This window comes from Macaca mulatta, chromosome 3 (genome assembly GCF_049350105.2).
Source record: "Macaca mulatta isolate MMU2019108-1 chromosome 3, T2T-MMU8v2.0, whole genome shotgun sequence".
Classification (NCBI taxonomy): Eukaryota; Metazoa; Chordata; class Mammalia; order Primates; family Cercopithecidae; genus Macaca; species Macaca mulatta.
This window is the reverse complement of record NC_133408.1, coordinates 22,073,371-22,094,806: the sequence shown is the minus strand read 5'-3', so window position 1 is coordinate 22,094,806 and position 21,436 is coordinate 22,073,371. Positions and strand designations below refer to the sequence as shown.

The 21,436-nt window shown below is 37.3% G+C and overlaps 2 protein-coding genes across 4 annotated transcripts in view; both read right to left on the bottom strand.

The window, feature by feature from the left end:
* MRPL39 (mitochondrial ribosomal protein L39) overlaps window positions 1-21,436 on the bottom strand; it is a 239,861-nt gene that overhangs the window by 43,478 nt on the left and 174,947 nt on the right. The window lies entirely within an intron of this gene.
* Window positions 16,062-17,642, bottom strand: LOC106997298 (putative uncharacterized protein encoded by LINC00158). Its single transcript, XM_015133083.3, has 2 exons — window positions 17,452-17,642; window positions 16,062-16,309 (listed from the first exon to the last, which is right to left on the bottom strand). The coding sequence occupies exons 1-2, from the start codon at window positions 17,587-17,589 to the stop codon at window positions 16,190-16,192; spliced, it is 258 nt and encodes an 85-aa protein (XP_014988569.2). The 5' UTR covers window positions 17,590-17,642; the 3' UTR covers window positions 16,062-16,189.

The following is a 21,436-nucleotide window of genomic DNA, read 5'->3' as shown; positions in this document are numbered from 1 at the left end:
AATAGTGGCCATGCAGGACCTGCTGCATTGATAGAGGAACTTGGAATCCTCTTCTTAAACACTGTCTCTCCCTTGGCTCTCAGACACCTCTCAGCCCCATGTCTTCCCTAGGTACCATTTCCATTGCCTGGACCTCTGTTATCCCAGAAAATTTCTATTAGAAATCCCTCTAATTTCTACTCATGTTTCAAGTCTTCACTTCATATCTCCTCATCACAGAGGGCTTCCATGATTCTCCAGGATTAAATTCCCCTTGCTTTAGAACCTCTTTTGCAATGCTCATCACAGTTGTTATCACTTATTGAATGTCTGTCTTGGCTGACTGTGATCTTCAGGAAGACAGATGGAGATCGTCTTTCGTGTTCACTGATATAGCCCCAGGGTCTAAGAGTGCCTTTATATTAGGCACTCTATTTGTCTAATAGAGGCAAATTATAAATGCTTGATAATTGTTCCCTGAATTGTTGAATTGAATTGTACTGAATTGAAATATTCTTAAATCAATATTTCTATCACAGTTTAGAAGGTGCATTTGTAATATAGGGAGTGTCTTGGTCAGTTTGGGCTGCTGTAACAAAATACCACAGACTAGTACTTAAACAACAAATCATTCTTGAGGCTGGAAGTCTGAGATCAGGGTTCAATCATACTGGGGTTCTAACAAAGATCCTCTTCTGGGTTGCAGACTTCCAACTCCTCATTGTATCCTCACATGGTGGAAAGAGAGCAAGTAGCTCTCTGTCCTCGTCTTATAAGGACACTAATCCCATTCATAAGGGCTCCATCCTCATGACCAAATTACCTCCCAGAGACTCCACCTTCAAATACTATCTGTGTTAGGCCATTCTTGCATTGCTATAAAGAAATGCCTGAGACTGGATACTTTATAAGGAACAGAGGGTTAATTGGCTTGCAGTTCTACACGCTGTACAGGAAGCATGGCCCTGGCATCTGCTGGGCTTCTGGGGAAGCTTCAGGGACCTTTTACTCATGGCAGGAGGCAAAGTGGGAGCCTCATATGGCCAGAGCAGGAGCAAGAGTAACAGTGGGGAGTGGGGGAAGGTGCTGCACACTTGTAAACCACCAGATCTCATGTGAATTCAGTGTGAGGGCTCACTTATCACCAAGGGGATGGCCCAAGACATTTCTGAGGGATCCGCCCCATGACCTAAACACCTCCACCAGGCCCCACCTGGCCCCATGTAATTGGGAATTCTATTTCAGTATGATATTTGGGTGGGGACAAATACCCAAACTATATCACCACCACATTGTGGGTTAGATTTTAAAATACAAATGTTAGACACAAACATTCTATCTGTAACAGGTAACATTGAAAGAAGATTATTATGATGGTAAATGTCTACAAGTGCTGTCAATAATGAATATTCTACTGAAGAAATCTTACAGAAGAAAAAGGCATTTAAAGTTTATCATATGTGTTTATGAAAGGGTAAAAAAATTCTGTTAGATAGGAGGAATAAGCTTTAGTGATCTACTGCACAGTATGGTGATTATAAAAAACAATGAAAGAGTAGATTTTAAAGTTCTCACCAAAAAAAAAAAAATAAGTATGTGAGGTGATAAATTTGTTAATTAGTTTGATTTAATCATTCCACAAGGTAAACAAGTATCAAAACATCACATCAAGACCCCATAAATATATAATATATACCAATTATTTATATTGTTAATTAAAAATAAAATTACAAAACATTTTAAAGACTGCATAGAGACAATTGAAGAACTTTTTTTTAAAGCCTATACATTAGAGAATGGTATTATATCAATTTTAAATGTCTTGAGTGTGATCATTGTATTGTGGATATGAGAAGAATCTTCTTGTTCTTCTGAGATACTCGTTTAAGTATGTATAGGAGTGAAGTGTCATGGAGTATGTAAAGCTAAAGCAACTAATTCTCAAATAACTGAATTTAAAACATGTACATGTGTAAAATAGTAAATAAAACCCATCATACAGAAGAGATATTGGAAGAGATTTGCTGCATAAGACAAAACTAGAACATAGAGGAAAAATTCAGCTCAATATAAGGAATGATTTTAACAATCAGAAGCTAACAAAAAAGTTGCATCCATTAAAATGAGAGCAGTTCCCCCACCCACCTCTGCTCTAGTGGAGACAAGCATAATCTTGAGAAGGTATTGTCTCACTGAACAGGCAGTCGTAGAGTATGAACCCTGTGGTCTTTCCACAAGGTTAGATATCCTTCATAAGTGAAGGAATAGTAGAAACTCATATTCTTTCCCTTAAGCTATCCCAAGCATAAAGAGAAAGGTTGCACAGAGAAAAGTTGAACATGAACTCCTTAGAAAAGAAATGTGTTTAACACACACACACTGTTGTCATGTTTTTTTGTTCTAATAGAGAATAAGCTTGTCTTATGTTCATTGTGTTTTCAGTTAAGGTTCGTTTGGTTGGTTGATTGGTTTATGTGTTTTTTTTATTATCTATGGATGTATAACCCATGCAAGCAACTTAGCATACTTTGCACTTTCTTCTGAATTCTCTAACCCAAATTTGTACTTCAACTAGGAACAATTGCTCAACAAATATGAACATGTGCTTGCTTATTGTTTAGTGAATAACCTTATTATTCAAAAATTCAATAAACATTTCTATAGATGTCCAAAGTTTCCAGTCAGTTCATATCCATTGAGACATGGCTGGTAGCAAAAACTAGCTTGTCAAACACTTTAGAAAGGGAAAATTAGTTTTTAAACAAAATCATAAAGCCATAATATTAGTTTAACTGATTTTAGGATTCTGGGGTTAAACACACTTTCTGCATTAGTAACCATTCTATTTTACTTTCTTTCTGTCTGGTCTTTCTTAATTCTCAGTACCAGGGGAAGAAACAGTAATTATTGTGAATACTGTGGCATTTGGAATTAAAAATAATTATATAGTTTTCTAACAGCACAGAGACAGTATTTGAACTCAGATTTTTTTTCTGCATGTATTACTTCCAACATTATTTTGTCTTTCTCTACTATTCAGCAATATAACACACACACACACATTTTTTTATGAAGAGAATCAAAACGTTTTCTTTTAAGAAAAGTTATTTTTCTGTTTTTAGAAAAGTTAAAAAAGCCCACTTAAAAGGGGAAATTACTAAAAAATAAATTTAAATTTGGTATGAACATGCCAAATAATAGTATAATTATAATTATTTTCTCCCTTTTGGTACTCATTCTTTAGACTACAGAGTATTTTTATTCAATTTTTCAATGTAGTACAGAGATAGACAAGACATTGGGAAATACATACAGAAAGTGAAAAGACACATATCTAACAATAAAGGGTAGAGAGACTGGAAGTGTGGGTTGGAATATGGTAGAAATCAGGGCAGGAGAAGGTACCACCCCTTCTACAGCCAGACACTTTGTGGTTCAGGGGTAGCCTAGATCAAGTAACCAGACAGTGAGAGTCTGGTCAGAGCCCTGTGAGCCTCTACAGCTCTGAAGACTGGTTAGATGAGTGGCACACTTCAAAGGCTCTAATCCCACTCTATCTTAAAGTTCTCTATTTTAAATACATCAGACATTCTCACTGCTGGGAAAACGAAGTAGACATATTTTTCCCTATTCCTCCTGCTCTTCTCCCAGCTACAAGTTAAAGAAAAAAAAAAAAGACACTAGGACATTGTATAAAAAACAGACATAAGAAGACTTTGAAATGTGGAAAGAAGAGGCTGCCTGGAGACCTCAGGACCCAAGGAAAGATATAGTAGTGAGTTTTCTGGGCTTCTGTTTCTTTGGGTTTTCTATACCTCATCTATCCCCAAGTCAGCAATCCAGAAACACCAATAGGTATAGGCAAAAAAAAAAAAAAAAAAAAAAAAGCCTAAAGAAAGCTTGCTCTTAGTATCCAAAAAAGAGCATCCCAGAAAGAAAATTTTTAGAAAATAAGCATTCTACTCTAGCCAGGCACCACAGAAAATAACTGTATGCTCCCAAACAAAGGCCAAGTTGGGTACCTAGTCTTCCACCTTTGCTAACTCTAATAAGGCACCCCAAGCCTCCCACCAGAGTGATATCAAAGAAGGCCCAGAGGGAAGCAGAGATTTTTTTTCTTTTTGAGACGGAGTCTCGCTCTGTCGCCCAGGCTGGAGTGCAGTGGCCCGATCTCATTTCATTGCAAGCTCCGCCCCCCGGGTTCACGCCATTCTCCTGCCTCAGCCTACCTAGCAGCTGGGACTACAGGCGCCCTCCACCTCACCCGGCTAGTTTTTTTGTATTTTTTAGTAGAGACGGGGTTTCACCGTGTTAGCCAGGATGGTCTCGATCTCCTGACCTCGTGATCCGCCCGTCTCGGCCTCCCAAAGTGCTGGGATTACAAGCTTGAGCCACCGCGCCTGGCCAGAAGCAGAGATTTTTATGATGCCAGGCAATGAGAAGACCTTACCTGCATCCCTGAGGTGTTGGCAGGGAGGCTGGACTTCCAGCCTCACTCCTCCAGTCCCCACTAGCTTATCAACAGAGGTGGTCTACAGGAAACTTAGAACAAGCTCAGTGGTAAAAAAGGACATCCTTGTCTCATGGTGACAGTGGAGCCACTCCTGCCTCTCCGTGCCAGGGTGATGTCACAGAGAGCCAGGGAAAGGCCTGAAGTCTCCTGACCATTCAACAGTAATAAGAATAAGACTCTTCAGGAGTCAACAGAGGCTGACTTGGGAACCGGGACTTCAATACTTGTAGCCCCACCTGAAAATAAGGAGACAGTGCCCCTTTCACCCACCAAAGCATTACCAGAAGCCTGTTATACCAGATAAATAAGATCCAGAGTCTCATCATACCCTAAATGTCCAGGTTTCTATCAAAAATCACTTATACTAGGAACTGGGAAAATCTCAATATAAATGAGAAAAGATAATCAACAAACACCAACACCAAAATGACACAAAGGCCAGAAATACCTGACAGTAATTTTAAAACAGCAATGATAAAAAAGCTTCAACAAACACTTATGAATGTGTTTGAGACAAAAGAAAAGCAGAAAGTCTCAGTGAAGAGATAGAAGACATAAAGAAGACCCAAATGGGAAATTTTAGAATTGAAAAATACTATACATTAAAAAAAATTAATGGATAGTCTCAACAGCAGAATGGAGAGGAAAAAAGACTCAGTGAATTTGTAGACTAGAACTTTTCCAATTTGAACAACATAGAGCAAATCGACTGGGGAAAAAAACTGAACAGAGCCTCAGGGACCTATGGGACAATCACAAAATATCTAATATCTGTGTCACTGATTAGTCCCAGAAAAGAGGGAGAAAGAGATTGGGTCTAGAAAAAGTATTCAGAGAAAGAATCTGAAGATCTCAGCAACACTAGCTCCCTGCATTTCCCACCCCACACATCCTCAGAAGCTAAAGCCCGGCTTGCTGAATTTTAGAAAAGTCCTCATAATGCAGCAGTCCAACAGCAGTCAGTGCCACACCTTAAGCCTAACTCAAGAAAACAGATTTTGGCCGGGCTCAATGGCTCACGCCTGTAATCCCAGCACTTTGGGAGGCTGAGGTGGGTGGATCAGTTGAGGTCAGGAGTTCGAGATCAGCCTGGCCAACATGGTGAAACCCCGTCTCTACTAAAAATATAAAAATTAGCCAAGTGTGGTGGCACATGCCTGTATTCTAGCTACTCAGGGGGCTGAGGCAGGAGAATCACTTGAACCCAGGAGGCGGATGTTGCAATGAGCCAAGATTGCGCCACTGCACTCTAGCCTGGGTGACAGAGTGAGACTCTGTCTCAAAAAAAAAAAAGATTTTGATAAAGTGTGTATGAGTTTAAAACTACTTTTCTGACCCTAAAAATTTCCCAGTTCACCTTCTTTTATTCTGGTCCTTGACCATGATGCAAACCTGAGAAATTCACCAGAGACATAAAGGGGAGCTGTCAGTAGGACTGCACCCCAAATCAGGCAGTCTAGGCTGTGTTTGACTATGGAGGAGAAGGAGGCAGGTGGGGCCACTCTGACCTGCAGATTTTATATCCTGAGAAGGGGTGAAGAACCTGGCCGCCGTCCTGCTTCCTTTAACAAAGCCCCTGACAGAGCAGTCATGAGTAATGCTTCGACCTCAAGACCACCTAAGAATTTTATCTTTAAACAGCTAAAGAAGAGCTGTGATTTTCAAAGTTTCTGCCAATTCTTGGATTGTTAAATGTGCACTGCCAAACCGGCAGTTTGTTTGAGAGAACATTTTATTGGGACTTCGTTACAAAAGGCAATGTCTAGGGCAGAGTCTGGAATGAGAAGGTTGACACAAAGGAAGTTAAATAGCTAAATTGTTCCATTTAACAAATGATCAGTAAGTTCCACATGCAGTAATAATTTGTGTTGTAAAAAGGTTTTGTCTGAAATGGGTGGGAGGTGACTTTAAGGACTTGAAGAAAAGGGAAAAAAAGACTGTGGCATGAGAGAGCATACCCACAAAAATAGTAGCAGGCCAGGAGCCAAAAAAAAAAAAAAAAAAGCATAAAAAATGTGAGTCTCCTATTGCAGAAATGGCTGATGAACTTAGGAAAGGTGATTCACTTATTCTATTTGAGGTCGTTTCCTTACTTGTGCTGTATGACCAAGACTTCAGGTAAAGTAAGTTTTCTGTAACAGCCCTGGGTTGATTATACAGAAGGTTTTGAAGGAAAGGTACTCCTTTCTGGCTTGGAATGAATTGGTATAGGCAGGAGACAGGTACCAGGAGGATAACAGCTCCAGAGCTAAAGAAAGTGAAATAGGAAATGGCTACTATGAAGTTTGTCAGATGGGAGAACATATAAGCCAAGAGCATCTTGTACTTACTTCTTTTCACTCATTTCCTCAGGGAAATACGAGAAAGGGTATTAGTCAACTGCATCACTTATTGAATTTGTGGAGGAAGGGCTCATTTATTGAATTTGTATTTGAAAGGACAGCATGACCTCAGAAGGCTGAATGACTTGGAGCTACTTGGCTCACAAATTTCTTCTTCCTGAATATTTTTGAAATCTTGCAACTTATAGTATTTACCATTGAGCATCCCGAAGATTTCCAAGTAGATGTGGGGCACCTTGTCCCTTAGGGTATGGCATGAGTTTGTGCATGTGTTTGTTCAGGGTTCCCTGTCAACAAATGAGACAAATACAAAAATTACATAAATCCTGCCTAGTAAATAGATAGAAGATATGACAATGACAATTAAAAAGAAAAAAAAAGTCAAGTTGTCCTTGGCCGGAACTAACCATCAATGAGAAAATGCATGCACAGGCTGGGAGGAAGATCATGTTGTGTGTTATGTGGAAACAAAACAGAAAAGTACTGGCCTTATTAGGTTACCACTTAAGAACCCTGCAGCTTAGGCCGGTGTCTTGGTTTGAGTCTTCCCGATAGCAGAGCCTAAAAGAAGGACTTGGATTTGGGGGGCAGGTGGTTTATTTGGAAGGAGACACCAGGAAGCTGAAATAAATGACTAGAAGAATGAGAAGAAGGAAAGGAAACATACGGCTGTGTTAAAATGTGGGTTTGTTTCTGTCAGGCCTTCTGAAAAGAAAACCAAATGCCCTGCAGAGTCATCCCCTTCCACCTCTCCCACTTCTAGCCAAAGACAAGAGGCTGAAAAATTTATCCAACAGCTTCCCATTGTCCTTGGTTAATGATTACCCCAGGACAAAAATCCCTGCCTCTTCCAGTGTCCTCTTTCCTGAGCCAAATCCCAGGAAAACAGAAGATAGCTACCAGCAAGAGAAGAGTCTCTGAACTCTGAGGGATTGTCCACTGTCACAGTGGCTGAAATCAGAGAGGGGCCAAGAGGAAGAGATGCAAAGTACCAAAAGCATCTGCCACAGCTCAGCGTTGAAAGTGGCTACACAAGTTCACTTGGTGTCCTTGTTTTCAGTTCCTATGAACTTGTAAGTGGTAGCCACAGAGTTGAATTCAGACTTCCTGTCTCCAGAGAAGTGAAGTTTTCTTCTTCATTATGCCTCCTGCCAAGAATTCAACCATCAACTCATCCACTTTTCAATTGCATCACTATGACTAGGGTTGAAAGATAATATCTGTCACCATCCTCAAGAAGTGTGTAATCCACTGATAGAAACAGACTTATAAAGAGATCGATTTTAATAGCATAGTGAGGACAATGAGAGAGGTACATACACAGGCACAAGGCACTAGAAAAAGGCAGAGATGGCTCCCTGAGCCCAGCCTAGAAAGTGGAACATGAATGCCTGAAGGTGGCATTACAGGTGCATAGAAGAACATGAAAAAGACCACAGTAAAAAGCAAACCACCATGCTGTGTGCGTCTGTTTTTCTCGTTTGTTTCTTCCAATTGCTTTTGAATTGACAAATAAAAATTTTATATATTTATGGTGTACAATATGGTTTAATTTTATGTATACATGGTGGAATGGCTAAATCAAACAAATTAACACATGTATTACCTCATACTCAGTAATTTTCAAGTATACAGTATATTGCTATAAACTATAGTCATGATATACAATAGGTCTCTTGAACTTATTCCTCCTGTCTAACTGAAATGTCCCTTTCAACTTTTGGAACTGATGATAGCTTTTTCTTCATAGTTTTTAAGTGTAATAATTTTTTCATGTTTCATCCCATGAAGACAGGCTATTTCTGTCTTTCTTATTTCTCTACTCCCACTATAAACTTAAGAGACTCTCCATATTTGGTAAGTGATTTAAAGAATGAAGGAAGGAGTGATTTTTATAATCTCTTTAAATTCTATAACCTACAAGAATATTAGGAGCATTTCTTATCAGAAAAGACAGATTCATCGATTGGGGCAAACATGAAACCCAGGAGGTTTCATAATGTATCTCTAAGACACTTAATATTTATCTTCCCTTAAACCATAGGGAATTGATGTTCCAGAAAAAAAAATCATTTTACATGTGTTTTCATAATCTAAAAAGTACGTTTTGAGTAGTTTATTAGAATTATTTGGATATGTATGATATTAAGGCTTTATTCATCACAAACAATATGGAAATAAGGGGAAATATGAGAGTCTCTTTGCTTCTCTCTAAGTTATTAGCCTCTTCTTGAATATGTGCCCATGGTTCCTGGTGCCCACAAGTGTTTTTTGTGAAGGTGGGTGGTTTTGATGCGCTGTTCATGGCATTGGGCGTTAATTGAACCTGACCTTGGCAAGTACTGTCGACAGCAACAGTAGCTTGTCTACATTCCCAATTCAGCAACAGCCATGTGCCTTAAGGTTAGGTATTTCATTTTCACTTATAATTTTGTATACTTTGGTAGCATTCAATTCATATGTCTGAATTATTTTGTCATTTAAATATAAACTAGTATATCAATTACTTATCCAAAGGAATAATTCTTGGACTATTTTTAAAGCATTTTTGTTGAATTGGTGATAGATTGGTTCAGACACATCTATAGTTAAGAGGTCTTGGTTTAGTTCTGAATTACAGCAGGAAATTGCAAAATACTATATAAGTTCAGGAAAGCATTCTATTTTCATGGAGCAAATTCCAGCTAGCCGATTTTTCTAGAATAGTCGACTTGAAGATTTCATCCTTTCCACAAAATTAATTGATTATCTACTATGGGTCAAACATTGTACTACATATTTATTCCAAATATCAATAGGTTCAAAATTAAATTTGCTATTTATATTACATTGGAAAACATTTTGAAGCTTCAACACATATGCTAGGTCTATAAATATGCTAAAATGAAGGACACCAATCAGTGAGCATGAAAGCATTCTTTTTGTCTTCTACAGCTGACTGAACAAGGAACGAAGAAAAGAGATGTCTGAGTTTGCTAATATGTTATATATCTATGAGCATCAGAAATGAGGTCTAATAGTTAACAATTTATAAACCAAAGAAAATTTATCCAGGGAAATTGATTTTTCTATTTGAACACAAATGTATTAATAAAACTTCTGATATAAGTAGAATAGTTTCAAATTTACCAGTATTTTGACACAGTTCCTTTAAGCACTCTATTTTTGATTATTTAAATTAAAATGATAAAGAAAAAGGGAAAAGAGATCCAATATTGAGAAAAGTACCACTGGAATAAAGACGTTTGAATAGATTTAATTTAAATGACTTTAAACCATTTTAGAGAATTATTCTAGTCTGATTCATTGATCTAATATTATTATAAATAAGTACATTAATTTTACTAAATCCTTTTTATCAACAATGTGAGCAACTTGGTAGCTAGATAAATCAAATCTAAATAATAAATTGCTGTAGTTCAAAGTCGTGATCAGAACCTAGTCATGTCAGTTATATATAATCACAGAGCTTTGAGCTTAGGAAATAAAAATATAGTTATGACATTTTAAAATTGTTATGGAAAATATCCTATTTATCCTATCTCACCAATTTCTCTCTTCTTAGTATTCCCTTATAGCCATTCTTTTCTACTTTGCACTATTTTAAGCTTTTATGTTTTAAGTATAGATGAGCCCTTTTTTATTTACCAAAAACTCTCCATTCTGCCTCAAACACCTCTTTCTCTGTCTCTTTCTCTTGTTCACTTTTACATACACACATACCACACATGCAGTCTTCTTATTTTCGGTCCTATAATCAATGAACCGTGAAACATTTGTTCTTTGTCACTTCTCTTTTTCACTTTTTAGAAAAGGAATATTATATCTGTTTCTACGTAAGAAAGGCAGTGGAAATTTGAAGTAAACTTCTAGATGACTATCCACAGTATACATTTTTTTAATATCAAGAAAACCAAACCACATGTCAATTTTATACCCTTAATTACTCACATTTTGCCTTCACTATACTTATCCCAAAGAATATTTGTAAGAAAAAGCAACATTTGTAGACTTTCTGCTCAATGATATTGAACATACCTTTTATTGTGGAGCTACTGGAGAAAAATAGTAGAATTTTCCTGTTGTTGAATCAAAATCAAATTCCATTTCCCAGAGACTGTTTCATATTCGTTCCTAAGATAATGACAGCTCCTCACATCCAAATAACATACAGAAAAAAATATACATGCAATTGCCAGGAAGAACTAAAAATTTTTTTTCAAAACCCTTCTGGGTTTTCTCATTTCTATTTAGAAAGCCACTGAAGTGACAAGACTTCAAATAAGGAAATTCCCCACTGATTGTAAGTTGTGTAACTTACACTGGATCAGAGAAGCCTGAAGAAGCTGGAATCCCTGGGGATGCACCCTAGGAGGTTATCTCTTCTGCAATAGTGACTTTCCTCTCTAGATAGAGAATGTTCTTTAGGACTGACAAGCCCTTATGAAAATAACTTGGATTTTAGATATCAAACAAAAGTGCCATGCAAATCCTCTTCCCTTCTATTCTTTCTATTCCTAGCTTCACAGAATCAACCTATTTCCAATCATTTTTCTCTACAATCTTATAACTCTAACTATAAAAGGGACACCATTGCATTGTTTATTTTGTGCTTATGTAGAAACTTCTATGATTTCTAATTATTTATAAGGAAAAGGAATCACTTTTAAAATATGCAGAGTGTAAATATAAAGGACAATGAGAGAGAGTAGGGAGACAGAATATCAAAAAATGCACAGCTGGAATAAAAATATCTTGAAAAGAATGAACCTGTCTACAAGCCCACTTCTGTAGTTTTTTAGAGATTACCCCATGAATTGAAAGAGGAAGCTTAGGTGATTCATTACAGTAGGAAAAATAATAATAAAACAGAGTTATGCTAACTTTCTTTTGGGTCTCCCACCTTCTACATCTCAACTACTACCTAAATGTATATCACAGCATCATTAGCCTAGTCTTGTAATTCACAGTGGCCATCTTCCCCCACTCTAGGAGGACTTGATCTATTTAAAATAGGCTTCAGCCTTTCCAAGTTTTACCCCTTTTTACTGAATTCCTTGGTGTTTCTAGTATAGAGACAACAGAGGAAATATGATGGGTTCAAAAGCCAGATACGTATTTTCCCAACTGTAACTTCCACGAATCCCACAATCCCCAAAGTATAAAACCCACATTCAGCATCTTGTGATTCTTGCAAGTGACTCTCATCTGGGAATAAGGCGTGGGTAAAAGATGAATGAGAAGAACTTAGCAAGAGTCAAGGCTGTAACTTCACATGCTTTAGAGGCAATGCCAATCATTGGTACCTGGTCACATATTTGGTATTTAATACACATATTTTTGTTTTTGGTTTTCGGGTTTTTTATGATTAATTCATTTTATTTTTTTTTAATTTGTCAATTTTTTATTTAAATAGGTTTTTGGGGAACATAGGGTGTTTGGTTACTTGAATAAGTTCTTTAGTGGTGATTTCTAACATTTTGGTGCACCCATCACCCAAGCAGGATACATCTTACCCAACATGTAGTCATTTATCCCTTGCCATCTCCTACCCTCTCCCCTCAGTCCCCAAAGTCCAATGTATCATTCTCATGCCTTTGCATCCTCATAGTTTAGCTCCCACATATGAGTGAAAACAATGATGTTTGGTCTTCCATTCCTGAGTTACTTTAGTTAGAATAATAGTCTCCAGTTCCATCCAGGCTGCTGCAAATGCCATTATTTCATTCCTTTTCATTGCTGAGTAGTATTCCACGGTATATCATTCGGGCTGGTTCCAAACATTTACAATTGCAAATTGTAATACACATATTTTTGATAGAATAAAGGAGTGAAGAAATGAAAGCACAGTAGCAACACATCAAATAAAACAGATACTTGGAGGCAGAAATATGGCATCTTGGAGACACATTTCTTTTGGATAGACTGGGATAAAACATTGATGCTGTTGACTTATCTCAGCTGTAACTCAGCCACATCTGGCCCTCATCTCTCTCGGCAAAATTTTTGCTAAACTTTATTAGCTTTCCACTTTTCTCTTGTTAATGACTTCAAATTTTTCTCATTATTAAATAGTTTAGTATAGTGTCTAATCAAAATCCTTCTTTGAATTGTGATAGAGAAATCAAAGCAAAAAAATAAAAGTCATTTGCAAAATCACTGCGGTGACTCAGCTGTTGAAAATAATTCAAACTGGACTTTCAGTATACTAACATATAGCCCCAAATAGTATCAAAATTATTATTTGACCACCGGAAGAGGCCTACTAAGTATCCCTATCCATAACAGAATTTAAGTCATTTCTTAACCAGAAAATACACAAAACAAGTCTATGTACTGTGATTGAGCTGTACACTAAGTAGGAATAAGGGAAATTTAGTCATTTTGTTCAAATCTATGAAAAATTGCTTCCTTTTTGTGTGGATCTGTTCCAAAAAGTGTTTTGTTTGACTTTACTGAATCTACCATTTGTTTGAGATTTAGCCTGAATATTTTCAAATGAAAAACATGAAAGTTTAAGAAAGCTTTGCTCAATACCACACAAAGCAAAATATTTCTTCAACACAGAATTTACTACCCAAGCACTTTTTTCTAGTTAACTGCACAAATCAAATTTACTGGATTTTAATGAAAGTAATTATATTGAGAAATAACAACATTCTTCAAATTGTGGCTCATAAAGTGTTTGCTAAATATCCCGTTTAATACTTCCATTGAAAATTTCCTATTCATTTCTTAACCAGAGTTATGGAGAAACATATTAAATTATATTAAGTTCAAATGCCAAGTAATTAACAAAAAAAAGAAAAAAACATTTGTTTAGTATGTCTGTTTTATATGATCCTCAATATTTAATCACTTAAATCTCACTTCTAATTATGTCTATTAATATTATTAAACAAACTTTAGCCTGACAATACAAATTCCCAAATAAGTATTAGACCACTCTAGGGTATAATAGTATTTCTAATCTGATGTTTACCTATCTTTTGTTTTCCATGTACAACACTGACATTTTTTCAAAGTGGACACAGTAGTTAATTGTGAAGTACTTGAGTTTCACACAAGAAATATAAATGTGGGTGCTGACCTCAAAGCACATAGAAGCTAGGGATGATAGGGTTTTCACGGAGTTTAAGGCAGATTCTAATCTGAATGGTACCGCCTAAAAATAATTTTTTTAAAGGGTAGAAGTCTTTGTTGACTGAAAAATAGTCAAGCTCAAAAGAAGGGTGAAAGTCAAGCTTATCTACTGAAGACAATGAGACAATGACAGGAATTCTAGGGGTCCCATATTTGGAGATACAGAGGTTGAGTACGAGTTAAGAGGTCAGAACACAGATGTAGATGTGACGCTTTTCATCATCAAGAGCATGGTAAAAACTCTAAGTCAATAAAACTCTGTGAAGGGACTGGTGTGAAAAGGAGAAGAGAAAGCTAAGGACTAATCCTTGAGAAACTCCAATGACTGCGATGTGGGAGGGAAAAGTGGGACTCATGAAGAAAAGATTGAGGATGTTGTGGTGACACATAACAGAAGAGTAGGAAGTTTTTCAAAGACGAGGTTCTCAAGAAAATCACATGCAGCTGAATGACCCAAGAGGTGGAAGATTTTAAAAGGCCATTTATTTTCACTAGCAATATGTCACCAATGAGCCATTTCAGGAGTCTATGTTCCAGTAGGCTAAGATTTAATTTCAAAGTTTACAAATAAAACGAAATGAAAAAACTGAGAGCAAGTGTAGACTACTCATTGTAAGAGTTGATCATGAAAAGAAAAAATAAACTCTAAGTTTATTAAATAGGCGTCAATATCCAAAGAAAAACGTTGATTTGTTTAAGGCAAGTGATCCCTGGGCATGACTGGTAACAAGAAAGAATTTAAAAAGGAAAGACTGAGGACCCTAAGAAGAGTGGAGTGTGGCAAGGTGTGGGAGCAATGTCTGAAAAGCAGCAATCAAGGATGTGTCCCAAAGCAGAGAAGAAAGGTTGACTTTAAACATTAGAATAAAAATAATACTGGTTAACATTTATTGAGCAGTGATTATTTGCAGAGAACTGTTTAAAGGCTGAATGTACATTATCTCCTTAAATACTTATGAAAACCTTACAAGGTAGATATCAACATTCCCACTTCACCTACAGAGAAATTGGAACTAAAATAAATTGATTTCCCATGATCCCCTAGAAAGTGTGAGGTGATGTCCAAACACAGACCTATCTGACTCAAGCTCATGCACTGAAAATTTCTGTTTCTGATTTATTGCTCAGTGTCACAAGGTGTAAGAACACAATTCTAACTTGGTCTGAGTGGTAGAAGTTATGTTCTTAAAGCTAATATACAAACACATAATTTGAACACCCACAGCATCTGATACTGAAAATACACATTATTCATCCAATGTTTGCTGTATAGTTTATGCTCAGAGGGGGCTCTGAAAGTGGAAAGGAGTAAATTCTTACTCCTATGGCAATTCCTTCTAATGGAGAAATCCCTTGATTTCCTTGGGTGGGGTACACAAATAGAGAAAGACATTAAATAGGGTTTATTTTTATAATTTTATTTCAAGGAGAAAAAAACTCTATTCTACCATAACACACCTCTTTTGTGAATATTGCAGTGGTGTATAAACCCTGAATTTACACCTCTCTCCTGAGCCAACCCTAACCACACTAAGCCCTATCCCTATCAGGAGCTTGAGGAACAAAAGTTATTAAACTGAAGAGAAATGTTAACTCAATCATCATTCTGTTGCTAAATCCAAAAGATTATTTTCAGACTTTTTCACTTCTCTGTCAAATGTGAAGCTGCTCCTCATCCCTTCTGGTCGTTCTCACCTCCCTTTGTTTTATTAACTGTAGTCATTCCTGGATTCCTTTCTATCTACATGGTTTATTCTATTCTATACTTTTCACAGGCTCCTTTTCCCCCACCCACCCTCTAAATGTTGGAGCTTCTCTACTCATCCTCTCCCTTCTCTTTCTTCACACTGTCCCTAAAGGTCTCTTCCTCTCTACTGACTTGAACTACCACCTCTATGCTGATGAGTTCCAGAAGCATATCTTTAGCTTGGACCTCTCTGCAGAACTCCAGATCCATATGTACAATTCTAAACCTCCCTCTCTGGGTGTCCTGTAGAGGTACCCCATCATTTTCACAATAAACTGTTCCTCCTGTATAGCCACTCATTTGATCAAACACTCAGTCAAGACAGAAAATTAGTAATCATCTTTAAGGATGTTTTCTTCTTTATTCATCTCCTCTTCACATTCAATTCAACCAGTAAATTCAGAAAATTCTGTTTCCAAGTATTCCTCAATTCTTCTCTTCCTCTTCATCCTAATGATCACTGTCTCACTTCAGGAGTCGTCTTTTCTTGCATGGACCAGTTTTTAACAGAAAACTCTGGTGTCCCTGCCTCCAGTCTTGGTCACTTCCAAATATGATCTGCACATAGCCTCCAAAGTGATATTTCTAAAATTCAGATTTAATCATATTACTCTTATTCATAAAATCATCAACATCTTCCCACTAATTTAGAGAAAAATCCAATCTGTTAAGGGTGCTATAAATGATGTCACACAAGGCTCCTACGCTTTACTCTCATCCTCAATCACTCCCCTATTTTCATTCTGGGTCCCAACTTTACAAAAATGATGTGTTGTTTCCAGCATGTGCACACTCCCTGCCCAGTGCCTGAAATATGGCTTCCCTCCATCACCGTGGTGGGTTGCCTGTTACTCCCTCACCAGTTACCCTCTCCAGAATGCCATGTCTCATCCTGTCAACCCAGCTTAGTTGCCTTCTCTATAGCCTCTTAGAGTCTATACTATCTTTCATCATAACCTGCTTGGTTGATTACTAACAGGTTTACCGGTATCATTAGAATTTCAGTCTCTTAAAGGTAAATAATGGTATCTGGAAGTAGTAGAGTATATTAATTAAGAGAAGCAGATTTGGAACAAAATGAACTCGGATTTGACTCGTGAAACATCCACTTAACCTAATAATTGTGTATGTGCAGAGGAGGCCAGGCAGATTCATGTCTCTGAACTCTAGCCTCTGTATCTATAAAATATACCCAATCATACCTTCTTTTGAGTGGCTTTTTTAGGATTAAAATGAAATAGTACATAGTAAGGCCTTGACATAGTACTTGAAGCATGTTAAAATGATATTGTCTTATCCCATTTTGCCCAACATGTAGTCACCTAGCCATCATAGGTATTTAAAAGGTATATACATTTGTTACCAGTGCCCTAATGAAGTCATAATGCAATGGAGAGCGAATAGAACAAATGGAGTCTTCCAAATCCTAATGCACTTTACTGATTCTAGAAGGAATAAATGAGAGACTATGCAAAATCTCAAGCTCAGCATATTTTGTTGAAGGTTGGTGCTTCCATTTTTATGGTGATTGGAAAGGGACTGAGCTAGAAAGAAACTGAGCTAGAATGGAGCTCAGTTCCTCTCCAATCACCATAAAAATTTACATTCCATAGTATGCAACATCTTACTTGTCAGGAAAAAGAAACATAATCCTTCAAATGCAATTTTTGCTCACAATTATAAGATACTGTCCTTATGGGTCTAAATCAGAAATACCATCTTCTTACAGACTCTTGATGTGATCTGTGCTCATCCTTAATCCTTGGTAAAGTTCCAAAATGGCTCTGGATCCTACTGACATCTGTTAGAAAGGATAATGCATGAAGGAGATGAAGATATCTGTTCTTAATAAACAGAGAAAACATTACTAAAGAAAATGTAGATCAATTCCAGATCTCCTTATCCATAGATAAGGAAATGCAAGATATTACAGACCTATGAAAAATTGCTGTTCAGACGTAAAGATTAATCTTTTTATTTCAGATCTTTACCACTTAAGTTTAGCCCAGTATTTTTTAAGGCCAATGAAACAGTTGGTGAAAAAGAATAAATGCATTTGTGATCTCCAGTGTGTTCTCTCTGTTCTAGTGCAAAAAAAAAAAAAAAAAAAAAACAAAAACAAAAACATTTGTTCATACAGCTACAAATCTGAGGCTTTTCATAGGAAATAAGATTTGAGGTCTAGACTAATTGATTTAATAGCTTCATAACTAAATTTCACAATGTAGCCACAGGTCCATACACAGCAGAAGCTTAACCTTTTCCAAAAATAAAAGGAAAAATCCATGTGAATGAGTTCTAAATGCCTCTGTATTGCAAATGAATGATGTTTGGGTACACATTTATACTACTTGTCTAAGATAAGACCTATTTAACAAGATATAGTTTATACCTCATTAAAGCAACATCTACTTTTGCTTGGTTGCTGGTCTTTCACAGCCAGTCCAATTGGCCAGTATAAAATATACTTCCATTCTGAAACCTAGGTTTCACAAGAGAAAGAACATTTTTCTTTTTAAGTAGATGTATTTCGTTATCTTTAGAGTTTATATTATATACATGACATTACCCCCATTTAATTATTGTGCTGGTCAGGGTTTATTCAGTGATGAAAAAAGTTTTCCCAAATGAGGGCAAATAAAAATATTTTTACTGGAAGACTATAAAGGACAACTTCATAGATATTCACAAGTGAAAAATAAAATACACCCAGACCTCTTATAAATATATTGGGAACTGAAAAATCAGAAACAGAGATCATCTCTCTTAATTCGCATTATTTCTCATCTGCTTCTCACTAGTACACTTTACCTCCTGATTTCTGGTCCAATCCATTGAACCCATTGTTTTCACTCAATGTGAGTAAATGTCATATAAAAGTTTGCAAGAAGATGCTGCTTCAGGCCATTTTCTCTAAAAGAGAGTTATAAGTACACAGGTCATTGAAGTTTCATGAACTTCTTTATCCTTTTTGATCAAGTAGCAGATTACCTCCAACTAGTCCACAGCTTCCACATGGAAGATGGATAAACATATAGAAATGGGGAAGAAAGAAGAACCAACACACTTGTCAGCAAATTCAACCAAAGTCAGCCTCTTTTCAATGGGCTGATGGGAAATAAAGAAAATGTTGTTTCATGGCCCCAAATGGCCAAATACCAACATTTTCTGTGGTCCAGCTAAATTAAAATGGTATAATCAAACAACTTACTCTGATTATTACCAATAGAGACACTAAAATTTTGTCTGTGTATTAAACCATTTTGCTTTTCACATCTTCTCAATGTATTTATTTTGTAGCATATCTGGAACAATCCTTTTATTTATTAATGAAGATTGTCTCAATTGCCAAAGTCTATATTTTTCTTCCACTTAATCAAAAATATCCAGAGTTCCCGGTTATGGGTCCATCAGAGATTATTTTTTCTTAATCACATTTCATTCTAAAAAACTAGTCAGTTCATTTTTCTAAAAAAAAAAAATGCATGTTCAGAAAAAAATGCAATCACTGAAAGCCCAAATTTCCAGTACAATTTAATAACAAAAAAAGGAGGGGGTGGAGTAGGAGAGTCACATGGTTCCTATTATCCACCCCCAAGCTTAAGAAACAGGGAGGTCTAAAATGTAGTGTGGAGTAAAAACAGCATGACCTGCTTTCAGTTCCAAGTTCTTCCTTCTACTAGCTGTACAGTCTTGGGTATGTTGATGAATCAAATCAACCTCTCTGGCTGTACATGGAAATTGAGGAATTAAAATACTTCTGAGGTAGTGTTGATATGAAGCATTAGTTGAGACAATGCCTTCATTTGTTGAGCTTCTGTTATGTGCCAGCACTTTGATACAACAGAGATGCAATAGTGAAGGAAAAGAGAAACACAAGCCCTTTAAGACTTCTTCACATTTCTGATCTGGCAGGTGGACACAGACAATAATCAAAGGATTATATGAGTAAATCCCAATTATGGTAAATTCTCTGAAAGAGAATAGTGTCTTGAGAATGAGGGGTGGGAGAGAGAGGGGCAAGTAAAGAGAACAGATTGTATGGCCAGAAAACATATGATTGGACCAAGGAGATGACAAAAGACCTGTGTAGCTAAATGAAGAGAAGCCAGATGTGAAATGAGGGTGTAGAAATTAGGGTCCAGAAATTAAAACTTTACCTTAGATTCTCTGGAACAATAATTTTTGAACTTTACTCAATAAAATGACAAACCATTGAATATTTTTAAAGAATAATGATATGATGAGGCTTGAAATTCAAAATGCCAGCCTTGCTACAGTACAGATAAGAAATTAGAAAAGGGTCAAAAGGATGCAGGAAGCTAATCTATTGATCCAGGTGAGGGACATGGCAGCCTTGAATTATGTACTGGAAAACTGATGTCTTACTCTCTAGATTTCTCCTCTCTGAGCAGGCCATCTGAAAGAAAGGCAGCAGCCCCAGTCAGAGGCTAATAGATAAAACTTCCATCTCCTTGGGACAGAGCACCTAGGGGAAGGGGCAGCTATGGGCGCAGCCTCAGCAGACTTAAACATTTCTGCCTGCCAGTTCCAAAGAGAGCAGCAGATCTCCCAGCACAGCACTCAAGCTCTGCTAAGGGACAGACTGCCTCCTCAAGTGGGTCCCTGATTCCCGTACCTCCTGACTGGGAGACACCTCCCAGCAAGGATCGACAGACATCTCGTACAGGAGAGCTCTGGCTGGCATCCAGCAGGTGACCCTCTGGGAGGAAGCTTCTGAAGGAAGGAACAGGCAGCAATCTAGGCTGTTTTGCAGCCTCTGCTAGAGATACCCAGGCAAACAGGGTCTGGAATGGTAAACTCCAGCAGACCTGCAGCAGAGGGGCCTGACTGTTAGAAGGAAAACTAACAAACAGAAAGGAATAGCATCAACATCACCAAAAAAGATGTCCACACAAAAACCCCAGCCGAAGGTCACCAACATCAAAGAACAAAGACAGATGAATCCATGAAGATGAGGAAAAACCAGCACAAAAAGGCTGAAAATTCCAAAAACCAGGACACCTCTTTTCCTCCAAAGGATCACAACTCTTCGCCAGCAAGTGGAAAAAACTGGATGGAGAATGAGTTTGATGAATTGACAGAAGTAGGCTCAGAAGGTGGGTAATAACAAACAGCACTGAGCTAAAGGAGCATGCTCTAACCCAATGCAAGGAAGCTAAGAACCTTGAAAAAAGGTTAGAGGAATAGCTCACTAGAATAACCCATTTAGAGACGAACACAAATGACCTGATGGAGCTGAAAAACACAGCACGAGAACTTCGTGAAGCATACACAAGTATCAACACCTGAATCAATCAAGCAGAAGAAAGGATATCAAAGATTGAAGATCAACTTAATGAAATAAAGTGTGAAGACAAGATTAGAGAAAAAAGAATGAAAAGCAACGAACAAAGCCTCCAAGAAATATGGGACTATGTGAAAAGACCAAACCTGTGTTTGATTGGTGTACCTGAAAGTGACAGGGAGAATGGAACCAAGTTGGAAAGCACTCTTCAGGATCCAGGAGAACTTCCCCAACCTAGCAAGACAGGCCAACATTCAAATTCAGGAAATACAGAGAACACCACAAAGATATGCATCGAAAGAGCACCCCAAGACACAAAATCGTCAGATTCACCAAGGCTGAAATAAAGGAAAAAATGTTAAGGGCAGCCAGAGAGAAAGGTCGGGTTACACACAAAGGGAAGT

What these genes read in the sequence shown, in the direction of transcription:
- LOC106997298 (XM_015133083.3), bottom strand. Translation starts at nt 17,589, where the DNA reads ATGTTTTCTCTGTTTATTAAGAACAGATATCTTCATCTCCTTCATGCA. An exon ending in ACAGATCACATCAAGAGTCT is followed by an intron (nt 16,310 to 17,451) that starts GTAAGAAGATGG and finishes TCTGAATTTTAG; the next exon opens with AAATATCACTTTGGAGGCTA.